Source organism: Geotrypetes seraphini, chromosome 1, assembly GCF_902459505.1.
Source record: "Geotrypetes seraphini chromosome 1, aGeoSer1.1, whole genome shotgun sequence".
In the NCBI taxonomy this organism is placed as follows: domain Eukaryota; kingdom Metazoa; phylum Chordata; class Amphibia; order Gymnophiona; family Dermophiidae; genus Geotrypetes; species Geotrypetes seraphini.
The window spans coordinates 340,792,499-340,805,010 of record NC_047084.1 but is presented as its reverse complement, the minus strand read 5'-3'; the positions used below and the strand labels follow the sequence as shown (position 1 = coordinate 340,805,010).

At 45.9% G+C, this 12,512-nt stretch overlaps 1 protein-coding gene across 5 annotated transcripts in view; it reads right to left on the bottom strand.

Moving 5' to 3' along the window:
* The window catches only part of SLC4A4 (solute carrier family 4 member 4), a 534,858-nt gene extending 522,841 nt beyond the window's left edge, over positions 1-12,017 (bottom strand). For 2 of the 5 annotated variants that reach the window (XM_033961185.1, XM_033961222.1), the window contains exon 1: positions 4,402-4,713. In XM_033961185.1, the coding sequence (XP_033817076.1) occupies positions 4,402-4,442 (41 nt within the window). In that variant the 5' untranslated portion in view covers positions 4,443-4,713. Of the gene's footprint in view, positions 1-3,296; positions 4,071-4,401; positions 4,715-11,909 lie in introns of those variants that run through there. The other 3 variants (XM_033961203.1, XM_033961239.1, XM_033961194.1) reach the window with 3 other exon arrangements.
* Positions 12,018-12,512: the final 495 nt, after the last annotated feature.

Below are 12,512 nucleotides of genomic sequence, written 5' to 3'. Positions count from 1 at the left end.
ATAATGGCTTGAAAATATGTATCATCATGGGATGAGGAACATCATAGAATGGATGTCTCCAAAAATTGATAACTTTACGGTATGGATCACACAATCACCTACACCGTCCAGCAAAGAGTGGAGGAGTTTAGTGAATAGAACACCCAGTTCAAACCCAATGCTGCTCCTTGTGATTTTGGGCAAGCCACTTAATCCTCCGCTGCCCTGGCACAAATTTAGATTGTAAGCCCTCCAGGGACAGGGAAATTACCTGTACCTGAACTTCGCTCACTTTGAGCTACTACTGAAAAAGGTGCGAGTTAAATTCAAAATGTTATTCATTTGATAAACCGCTTTCTCAATTATATTAAAAGCACGCTGTTGTATTTTGGTTCTTGTTTTGCAAGGTTCTGAGCAATTCCAATTAATTTTTGGAGAAAGAAGGCATATAAACAAAAAACAAAAAAAATTGCGATATGATACAATGTAATCATGTATTAAACATTCTGAAAATTTTCAGTGATCCTGAGCAAACATTTGATAATGAGCTTGTAAAGTTCTGAAATTACAATTCTGGTGAAAGGACAATGTAATTGCTCGAGGAGAGAATGAAAGTATGTAGACACAGAAACCAAAACAGAAGAGATAAAACTCCAAATAAAATAGCTCGGGTTTCAATTAGCTTTCACACATGTGGTTTACACAACGAGCAAGTGTAAAAATAGACATTCCACAATGCACATAATAAAACCCTGTACATTTTTTTTTTTTAATAACTACACACCCAGTCCTCCATTTTATAGCAGTAAATCAAGTACCTGCCTCAAAAGGTGACTAGTCCTGTGAGGTGCTGGAAAACCCAGCCTGGACCAAGCACAAAGCCACAACGCAACCACAAACCCACAATACAACCAACTTAGCCCCTTCCAGAAACATCTATAAAATGCAGAAGTCTCTGGGCAATAGATTATGGACAGAGATGCAGCTCAGGTTAGTGGTCAAGGGAGTCCCAACCTTACAGCTTTTCTTGAAGAATCTCAAGACATTACTCCCTCTTGAGCCCTTTGTCTCAGAGAAAGAGAAATAAAAGCTTATTTCAAATCTAAAGAAGATTTATTCTGTGGTCAATAGGTACAAGTATTCCTGATGTCTTGCAAGTTAAAGGAGGCAATTTGTTGCCAAGGGCTCAGGTACTTCCAACAGGAGCTTCTTTAAGCCCACTTTTATCAAGCAGCGGTAGAGCGTTTCAGTGCAGGCTGATGAGGTAAATGCTTCAACACTTATAGGAATTGAATAAGCATCGGAGTATTTAACTTGTATTGATACTGCTACTCAACTACCATGGCTTGATAAAAGAGGCCCTTAGTTTGTTGGGTTTTTTAAGCGTACCCCTGTATGTTTTTGATGCCCTTCCATTATAATTGGAAAAGCTTCCGTTAGGTTAACAGAAGAGGTGATGGGAGAGATCTTCCTATTATAGCTTCTTTTTTTTCTTATTTTTCATCTTTCCATAATGTGGACTTCTGAACTCTGTGTTGTTTCTCATTAATTTTAGTTTATTTTCTTGACATGAGTTCATTAATGAGGTGACTAAATAGAAAAAATTAATTAAAAAATGCAGACTAAGAGCAGATGCTCTTCTAAAAAAACCAGGAGGTGCCCTTCCTTGACAAGAAGTAAATATTAAATACCCCAGCTTATCCAAAGGACAAGGAAAAGCTTCCTTGGGCCACTGACTAGCCAAATAACCTGAAGGGGTGAGGGGGTATGGTATTAAACTGGGGTAAAGAAAGAAAAAACACAGAAATAAAAAGATTAAAATCTGTCCCTGTTAAATATTTTCATTAAAACATATACATAGAACCTTCCTTGCTGCAATTCAGAGACTGATATTAAAGATGACTCCTGCCATGTTTGTATGCATTTATGGCTTTCTGCTTAAAAACAAGTGGCAGGATACTGTCTTGCCAGGAGTTTTCTACCAGATCATGAGGATGTGATTTGACAATAAAACCACAAGTAAAAAAGTACAGGACCAACCAATAAAGGGAGAATGGCTGAGATCGGCTAACAAACTACATGTAACTACTGACTCTCTTTACAGCTTCAACCAAAAATATATACTGTATATACAGTGACAAAGTAACCCCTATGAATGAACTCCTCCTGTAAGTTCCCATAAATTACAATGGTGGTTGATATCTATAAACCCAAAAAACTTTAATGTATGTATTCTTAAGAGTGGCTGCAATGGAGGAATCATGCTTCTGTGGAACGAATTATATAATTGGATTAGATATAATCTTATATGAAGGATCCTGGGAAGATCTAATGGGCAGACTGGATTGGCCAAGCCCATTGGTCTCTTTTAACCTTAGCCTACTTGCCCTATGTCAATCTATCCGGTAGGTCTCTGACCAAGTAATCAGAAGTTACAAGGGTGAGGGAATCGAACAGAAAGCCCTGAAAAGTGTCCCCTATTACTCCCACCTCCATCACAGAAATATCTTCAGAAACTTTAGGGTCCTCCTGACTACAAGGAACAGGCTCGAGAAAGGAAGGTGCACGAGCGCCTTACAATCAATATCAGACCCCCAACTACCGCGACTGTATTTGCAAAAGAAGAGCAACAAACGAATGACAGCTCCCAAGTAGTAAGTCTGTACGTGGGTATAATAAGGACGGCCATAAACTAAGCACTGGAGGAAACACATTTTGTTTGCAGGACAGAAGGGTGGGGGGGGGGAATCAAACTGTGTTGGTATTGTAACAGCAACGTGCCACCTTAGAAAGGCAATGTGTGTCAGAAAAGGGGCGGTGGCAGATTCCCAGAGGCGGGCATCGTCTCTGTGCCCCGGCACTTAGCACCACCAGCCGGACCCGTGATCTGGGGGCAAAGAGGCCGGCGGTTCATCACATGCCCTCCAAACCATGCAACAAGCTGCCGCTTTCTTATTGGCGGTGCCACCCTGCCTCACTAGCCGAGAGACGCTTCCCCCCCCCCCCCCCCCACGCCGCACTTCATGAAATCCCACCCAAAAACTTCCCTACCCCCCCAAAGAAACAACTGGACTTCCGAAGCTGTTGGGCTAATTCGTCCGTCAGCCCAGTAAAAGAAATCCCCCGTCTAGATGCACAAACGCGCTCACGCCACTTACTGTGTAGTTAGGGGGAGCGAGAGGTGCATGGTTAAGGGGGAAGAGGCGGCAGGTCCTGCCTTTGGTATGGGTGAATGGATACGTTCGAAACCTCTGTGTGTGTGCGCGCGCGCTCTCTGGGTGGGGTGAGGGGGGGGGTTTCCCCTGAGCTCTTCTTACCTTTCCAGGGCTGTGGTTCCCTCCCGGGACTCCAGCGTGTCGCTCGCAGCTCAAACTTGGGCAGAGAAAAGTGGGAGGTGCGGGGAGCAGGGGCTGAGAGAGCGCTCGCTCGATGTCTCTTTTTTTCGTTTCTAGTCCAGGCCCTCGGTTCCGATTCTACACCCAGCGCGGGTGCGAACAAAAAAAAATACAAAACAAAAAAAGCAGCAACATAAAATAAAAAAGGAGACAAGAGAGCGAGAGAGAGCGCGGTGGCAGAAGCGTGCGCCGCTATCACATTTAAAGGGCGGCCCCGGCCCTCCTCCTGTCTCCTCCCCCCTCCTTGGCCCGGTCAGGGGGAGGCGGCGGTCGTAGTGGTGGTTCCTCTTCGCGGCCCCTCCGGCTTAAGAGTTCGCCGCTGTCCCCGAGCCTCTTCCCTCGTGAAAATGAAGATAAACGGGAAAAAAAAAAGGGACAACAAAACAGCAGCCAGGAGTGTCCACAACGGCAATAACAGAAAGAAACAGGGGGGGAGAAAACAACCCCAAAGTAAAAAATAAAATAAGAGGAGCGGGGTGAGGAGGGGTCCCTACGGCAGCCCTGGTCTTGCTGGGTAACTGAGCGTGAGTGGGGAGGGGGGATGGGGAGGGGAAGGAGAAGAGAAGGGAGGGAGAGAGCGGCGGCGGCGGCGGCGCTCCCGCTGCCCAGTGACACCTGCCCCTGAGGTCACAAACCCGCGCGCTGAGCACAGGCAGCCGCTGCCGTGCGAGCCCTCAGGGCTACGGCCGCTGTCGGCGAGTCAAGGAGGAGGAGGGGGGGGGAGGTGCTCGCGCCTGCCACGTGCTGCTCTTGTGTCCCGGTCCGCGCGTGGCAGGGGACCGGAGAGAGCGCACCCCAGAGCAACAACTCCCCGACCCGCAGCCTTGAGTTCCGCTTACTAGCCAGACCTGAAACTAAGAATTTAGCATTCCCACTGTATACAATTTTAGAAGCAGCTCATTTTCACTCAGACACACAAAGTGCCATGGGTTTTTATGATAGGTTAGACTAAGGCATTTTCAAAACGCTGATACCCCCCCCCCCCCCCCCCGAATGGCATAAATTAGCATTTAGCCGTTTTTCTCACCAAAAAATCCAAGTGTCGATTTTTACAGCTGACCTGGACATCTTGCTAGGTTTCTTAACTGCTGTGCATCCAGAGTTCAAGGGGGCATGTTGCAGACGTCTTGTGGTGATAAGCGAACATTCCCAAGATGTCCAGGACGGAACTTAGATGTCCTGAACTAGACTTGTTTTAAAAAGCATCTAAGTGCCAAAAAAGGAACCCAAATTGAACAGATGACCACTGGAGAGTTTAAGTAATGACACCCACTCACACAGTGGTCACTGACCCCCCTCTCACCCCACAAAGATCTGAATGAAACAGTACATGCCTGTCTCTAGAAGAGCAGTACCTGGCATGGGAAAGCCTAGCACAGCAACACACAGGTGTCTTAAGTAGCCTGGTGGGTGGACTAGTGAACCATAGAGAGGAGGACCCAGGCCCATAAACCACTCTAACCACTATATTTATGGTGGAAAGTGTGAGCCCACCTATACTGCCACATAGGTGCCACCTGCAGCCATAGGAGATATTGGGGTGGTAGACAGGTGGGGATACTAGGTTTGGGGTGAGTTTTGGAGGGCTCACCATAAATTATATGGGGGTTATGGTAAGATGTACATCTGGCACCCTTTATGTGAAGTTCACAGCAGTGCTCTCTAAGGTGCCCCACTGCTCTGTTGACATGTCTGTGTGGCCAGTCCATTACAATGCTGGCCCCTCCCATGTCCAAATAGTCTGGATTTGGATGTTTTGAACTTGAATGTTTTAGTGGTCGAAAATAGCAAAAAAAAAAAGTTAGATAGGATGACCTGATGGCCAAGATGTCCAAATATGTCAATAATAATAATAATAAAAAAAAAAAAAAAAAGTGGACATATAGTGGTTTCAAAAATTAACGTTTCCATGTCCCCGACTTTTGAACGTCTTGTGGGAAACATCCAAAGTTGGACTTAGACACATTACTGAAAATGCACCTCCAATGCTTTGAAAATGAGCCTCATTACAATGTTTTTCACCTGTCACCTGTCTGTTCTTTTAAACTTATAGGGCCTGATTCTGTATAGGCTGCCCGGACTCAGCAGCCATCTAAGTGGCTTTTGAGAATCGCACACAGGCGTCCTATATAGAATCATATCTGTCCTGATGAACAGACATCTAACCCCACCTGACCACCCCAATTCTCTAACCGGCATCCATATCACAGGCACCAGTTAGAGAATTGTGTTGCCACTGAGCTGATCGCGGCCAAGGAATCTCCCTGTCGCCATCCACTGAGCGGTCACGGCAAGAAACACCCAGCCACAAAGTCGGCCAGCAGTTGGGATGCCCAGTCCCTCCTGCCGGCATGCCCCCCCCAAAATGTCCCCTGTCCCCAGCAAAAGGGATTCCCACTCCCTCCTGCCCGCACCCTCCCTCCCCGAAGATCACCGGCAGGAGGGTTACCCACTCACTCCCGCCAGAACCCCCTCTGAAGACATGCCCCATCCTCCTGCCATGGACATTTGGGGGGAGGGGGGCTTCAGGGGTTCCAGCAGGAGGGAGTGGGCATCCCTCCTGCTGGCTAACTTTGCAGGGGGGGATAGGTTCCCTGCTGAGGCTGCTAAACTGATCATGGCAGGGAGATTCCCTTGCTGCGATCAACTCAGCAGTCGCGTCTATTTGAAATGTAGGCCAGCATTTTATTGGCCTACATATCAGGCACCTAAGCTCGCCTAAGGCCACTTCTGAGTGCAACCATACCCATGCCTAGCCTTGGGAGAACTAAGTGGCCCTACACATCTCCCTAGGCTCACAAAAACTCCTAGTGTAGGTGATCTACCTCAGAGTGGGAGGGGGGAGGTTAAACATGCGTCCCAATTGGCTGGTTAGATGCCTACCACCGCCGCCTACAATTGTGATGCCATTTATAGAATTTGGCCCTTATAGTCCACAGATAATTGGATTGGTTCTCTTTCTCATTTTTTTTTTTTTTGCAATTATGACCCTATAATTTCAAAGTTATGAATTGGGAATTGGCCTCCATTGAGCCACAGCACCAGAAGCCTTCATTCACAGCTACCCAGGGATTTTCCTCTATTTTTATCACTTAGCGAGTCCCTGGCTAGAGGGCTACAAACCACAACTCCAGAACCTGGCTAACATGAATCCTGAGTCAGAGGGGAGATGCTGGACTGGAAAATAAAATTAAGGGGATTAGGAGGTTGAGGATCATGGAAAGCTGTCAGTAAAAAGAGGAAGACTAATAACAGAATAGTAAGATGGTATGAAAAGTGAGTGACTACAGAGCAAAAATTAGAAATAAACAGGAGATCCTGAAAAAAAAGTTAAGAGAAGACAGAAACCAGAGACTGGGACCAACACAATCAGAAATATAAAATGGCCAGACAACAAAGGAGGCAAAAAAAAATAAAAAGAGACATTTGTTTTATTTAGGCCCTCTTTTACAAAGACAATTATCAGTGGTGTACCAAGGGCATGACGGGTGCAGACCACCCCGGGTGCCAGCCCTATGGGGGTGCACAGCCGGCCGGGTCTGGAACCTCCTGCGCTGCTCTAAACAGCACCTGCATCTCAGCGCGGCTGCCGTACTTATTCTGAAGCAGAGTCGGCAGCCGCACTGAAGTGCAGGAAGGTCCCGTGATGACTGCGGTCTGCCACCTCTTCTCTGGAAGAGGTAAGTGACGTCGGAGGGGGTGGACCGGCAGCTGCAGTCATCGCGGGACCTTGCCACAACTCCCTTCGTTTGCCAATCCACTCCCTCTGATGTCACTTACCTCTTCCGGAAAAGAGGCAGCAGAAGCAGTCATTGCGGGACCTTGCTGGTTTGGAGGGAGGGAGGAGCATAGAAGCGTGATGGAGGGAAAGAAAGGGGGTCAGGGTGTATGGCAGGGTAGTGGAAGGAGAGAAAGGGAGTCGGGGTGGTATGGAAGGGTGGTGGAAGGAGAGAAAGAGGGCAGATACTGATGGAATTGGTGTGCAGGGCAAGGGGAGAGAGACATAAGGGGGAAGGATACTGGATGGAATTGGGTTGGAGGAAAAGAAAGGGGGAAGATGCTGACAGAATTGGTGTGCGGGGAAAGGATACTGGATGGAATTGGGTTGCAGGGAAAGAAAGGGGACAGATGCTAATGGAAGTGGGGGGGGAAGAGAGAGGAGAGAGTGAAATGCCAGACCATGGGGGTGTGGGAGAGGGAAGGGAAGAAGAGGAGAGAGATGCCAGACCATTAGAAGAGGGAAGGGAAGAAGATGGATTCCAGACCAATGGGGGTGAAAGGGGAAGCATAAAGTTTCTGGAGGCGAATAGGAGAGAAGATGCCATGTAGAAGGGGCAGAGAGAGGGTAGACAGTGGATGAAAGGGTAGACAGTAGATGAAAGGAAGAGAGTGACAAGATGAGGAAAGCAGAAACCAGAGAAGACAAGGTAGAAAAAAAAAATTCTATATATTTAATTTTTTGCTTTAGAGGAGATGCATAGCTTTTTCTGTGGTGTTGCATTGTATGCAGAGTCCAGCTTCTTGGTGGTTCAATTTAATCTTTGTAGAGCGTTTTTTAGCACCGGCTGTGATGGTAACAGCTCTGATGCTCAGAATTCTATGAGAATCTGAGCTGTTACCACTGTGGCTAAAAACCACACTACAGTTTTTTAAAAGGGGGAAGGGTTAGTTTGTGATTACATATTCCATACTAGGCAAAGGTGTTTTCTGTGTTCGAAAGACACAGTTTTCTGTTAGGATTGACTGTGCAGGATTGATCTGTACTAGTCTGGCTTGTTTAGTTTTACAATGGGTGCATTGATGTTGTACTGCTCACTGCAGTATGTAAGATGCTGCCTTTTCCTAGGTACACTCTAGCGTGACATGTGGATTGTTACTAAAAATCATGTTTTCATACAGATGGGGGGGGTAAAAAAAATGATGGGCCCCAGGTGTCACATAGGCTAGATACGCCACTGACAATTATCATGGTAGCTGGCAGTAAACGCACTGAAGCCCATTTGGAATTAACAGGCTTTGGTGCCATTGCCACATGGCTGCCTCTAGCATGGCTTTGTAAAAGGGGGCCTAAATTTCCTGATGACACAAAGTTATTCAAAATTGTTAATTGCAAACGGATCTTGAGAAACTGGGCATCAATACGACAGATGGCATTTAATGTGATCAAGGGCCTGTTTTACAAAACCGTGCTAGCAGCCGCCACATGGCAACAGCCCCAAAGCCCTTTAAATCTCTATGGGCTTCGGGGCTGTTGCCACACGGCGGCAGCTGCCAGCGCGGCTTTCTAAAACAGGCCCCAAGTGCAAAGTCGGTTTTTGAAATTGACAGCTGCTATTTTTATATTTTACACAGTCTTTATCACATGGAGTTCAAAATAATAATGTTTTAAATGTAAGTGATTTTTGCTTTGTATTTATCATGTTTTAATTTTGCTCCCGATTTGTATGAGTTTTCTATAGCCCCCTTTTATCAAGCTACATTAGGGTTTTTTTTATCGCCAGACACTGCAGTACAAGCTCTGACAGTCATAAGAATTCTATGAGTGTCAGAGCCTTTACCGTAGCGGACAGCAATAAAAAGCCCTACTGCTGCTTGATAAAAGGGGGCCTATATTTGTTTGGTATTTTATGTGATTTCTATTATGTACATTTTTGTGTAATCCACCTAGAATCCAAAAGATAAGGTGGAATAGAAATTTTGGAAAATAAAGCATATGGAAACAGACTTAAAATATCTCAAGGCAAAATAGTAGAGACTATTATAACAAAATTACAGAGCATATACATAAGCATGGATTAATGAGACATACAAGATTAATTTCAAAAAAGATAGACATCCAAAAGACAGCATAAATTGGCATAACCCTGTAGACAAAACATTCAAGTGGGCATTTTCAACACTGACTTTCTGGATGTGTTTCTGGTTGTTTTGTCTCCAGTGCGTCTAAATTTTTAAGAGGGGGTGTTAGAGGCATGTTTTGGGCAGGATTAGGGTGGGATTAGCACTTGGACATTCGGCAGGGATAATCAAACCTTTAAGGAAAGAGTCTTAGACATATGGAGTTAGACCTGTTTCAGACATGCATAAGAGACAAAAAGGTGCACAAACTGACAAGATGATCACTGGAGGGATTAAGGTATGTCCCCCATTATTCCCCAGTGGTCAATGAACTCTTCCCACCATCCAAAGATCTTTTTAAAATACAGTACTGTTCAGCCTGTCGGAACAGTTAGCCATCAGCTGATCGCAGCAGGGGAATCTCGATCAGTTGAGCCAGTTTTGTGGAGTCCTGCTGGCTCAGCTAAGCAGGGATTCCTCTGCCAGGATCAGCTGAATCAGCAGGGAGAACTGCGATTCCTCTCTGTCCCTCATACTCACCGATCCCACCAGCCCCCCTTCACAGAGAGCCAATATCCTTCATCCCTCCCCCAACATCCCCCGACATGATCCAAAATCACTGACACAGCCTGCTATCACCTGACACTCCCCCAACATCACTAACACCCACCACCATCACTGACAGCCCCCACCATCATTGACACCCTTCTCCCCCGATATCACTGACACACCTGTACCTTTAGATGAAAAGTTGTCAGGAGGGATGCCCACTCCTTCCTACTGATAGGGCCACCTCTTCAGAATGACGGGCCTCCCCCCTCCCAATGCATGTTCCATTTTGAACCAGTCATGGCTTTAGGCCCCTCCCACTGCATCCCAAGATGCATTGGGAGGGGGAAAGCCTGTCATTTTCAGCACACGGCCCTATAGGCAGGAGGGAGTGGGCTTCCCTTATGCCGATTTTGCATTGAAAGATGTGGGGGGGGGGGTGCTCCATGATGTCAGGTGGTGTCAGGTGACGTGGGGAGGGTGATCCATGTTGTCGGGTGGTGGCAGGCGATGTGGGGGGGGCAGAAAAGTTGGGGGATGTTGGAGGAGGGGTGTAGAGCTCCGTGGCTCAGCTGATCCTGGCAGGGGGAATCCCCATAAGCTGAATTGGCAGGAATCTCCGAAACCTGCCAACCGAAGCTAATGGGGATTCCTCTGCCACGATCAAACGAGGTACATCTACAAAACTTGCTTTTGTTCGTTTTTGATGGGGTTGTTTTTATTTTTGAACATGGCCAAAATAGATAGACATCCTAAGGACCAAAACATATATCTAGGTCATTTTCAAAAATAACAGATAAATGTCTGGCAGCTTTGAAAATGGACATTTTTTTTCTTCTGGGTTTGTGGATGTCCTCCCAAAACATCCAACCTCAAACTTATACGTCGTATTGAAAAAGCTCCTCAAAGTATGGCAAAACATAACATGACAAATATAGTGTGGTGAGACATAGCATGGTGAGCATAGTATTGCAGAACATAACATGGCAAACATGGTATTACGAAGCATGACTAACATAGCATGACATGACTTGGCAGAAATGGTAAAGCATAGAAGACATGGAATAGCAAACATCGTGTGGCAGACATAGTATGAGAGATTGTAGAATGGCACACATAGTATGGAAAACAGTATGGCAAATATGGTGTATTATAGTGTACCAGGACAAAGATGGCGTGTGTGGCGCAGTGGTTAGATCTACAGCCTCAGCACCCTGGGGTTGTGGGTTCAAACCCCGCGCTGCTCCTTGTGATCCTGGGCAAGTCACTTAATCCTCCATAGCCTTAGGTACGTTAGATAGATTGTGAGCCCACCGGGACAGAGAGGGAAAATGCTTGAGTACCTGATTGTAAAAACCGCTTAGATAACCTTGATAGGCAGTATATAAAAAATCCTAATAATAAATAAATAAAATAATAAAAAATAATAATAATAAAATAATAATAATAATAAATAATAAAATGGCGAATAGTATGACAACAGTGTGGAGGAGCATCGTATGGTCAGACATAGGACGAAGCGCATAGCGTTTGAAACTCGAGACAGTGGGGGTTGGGGCACTTAGAAGGTTTGGAGAATTGGATCGGCACACTCTCATAGAGGATCAGGGGAAGAGGTGGGTTTTTATTGCCTTCCTGAAGTTCTGTAGACCTTCTTTGGAGGGACATTTCCACTTATGGTGGGCCTCAGAATCCAACTTCCCTCAGACCCAAGATATTTATATAACTTAACATTACTCAGTTATTCCACTTTACTAAACAGCAGTTGGCGATCTGGAGCACATTACCACTCTCTTTGAGCGGCAGAATAAACTTATTTCTTATGACTAATAGCCGTAGCCCAGTTACCCAAACAAGAGTCACACAAACGCTAACAAGCAGTCTGGGAAGATAGGAGAATAAGCTTTTATTTACACAAAATTAGGGGTCTGTTTCCCTCTCATATCTCCCCTTACAGAAACCCGTTGCTTTTCCAAAATACACCCTCCTCTCAATTTAGTTTGGTCAGTCCAGAGTTCTGGGTGACAGTCCTTCGCATCTAGCCAGAAGCACAATTCATGCAACCCCACCTCTAAGACAGAGTTTTAAAATGCAGCCTTTTTACTTATTCCTATATAAGCAAAAAACTTCAGTTCAGCAGATTCCTACCTCGGTTAGGAATAAGTTACAGTTCTGGCCTGGTCCTCCATGCCCTTCCTTCACTCTGGGACCCCTGGCTCTGATCCTGGCTCTTCCTTTTAAACTCTCCCCCTCTACTTCCTGGTTTGATACTTTCCTCCCCTCCCCTTCTCCTGAAGCTGTTTCCCTTTCTGAGCTGTCCTTGTCTTTCTTCCAGCTGACCAGGAGGGGGAGTGCTGGAGGTTCCTCCAGGAAACCTTCTGTCTGAGGAGCTGAACTAACCCGAGGAAGGGGCAGAGATTCATAGCTTCTGTCACAATGACCTTGTTTCTTAGATGGTTATGGGACTCATTTTCAAAAAGAAAAATGTCCAAAAAGTGGTATAAGGGGGCAGATGGACATTTTTCTTGCTCAACCCTTCCAATTCACTATTTTCAAAACCTATATTCTAAACCAGGGGTAGGCAATTCCGGTCCTCGAGAGCCGGAGCCAGGTCAGGTTTTCAGGATATCCTCAATAAATATGCATGAGATAGATTTGCATCTCAAGGAGGCAGTGCATGCAAATCTATCTCATACATATTCATTGTGGATATCCTGAAAACCTGACCTGGCTCCAGCTCTCGAGAACCGG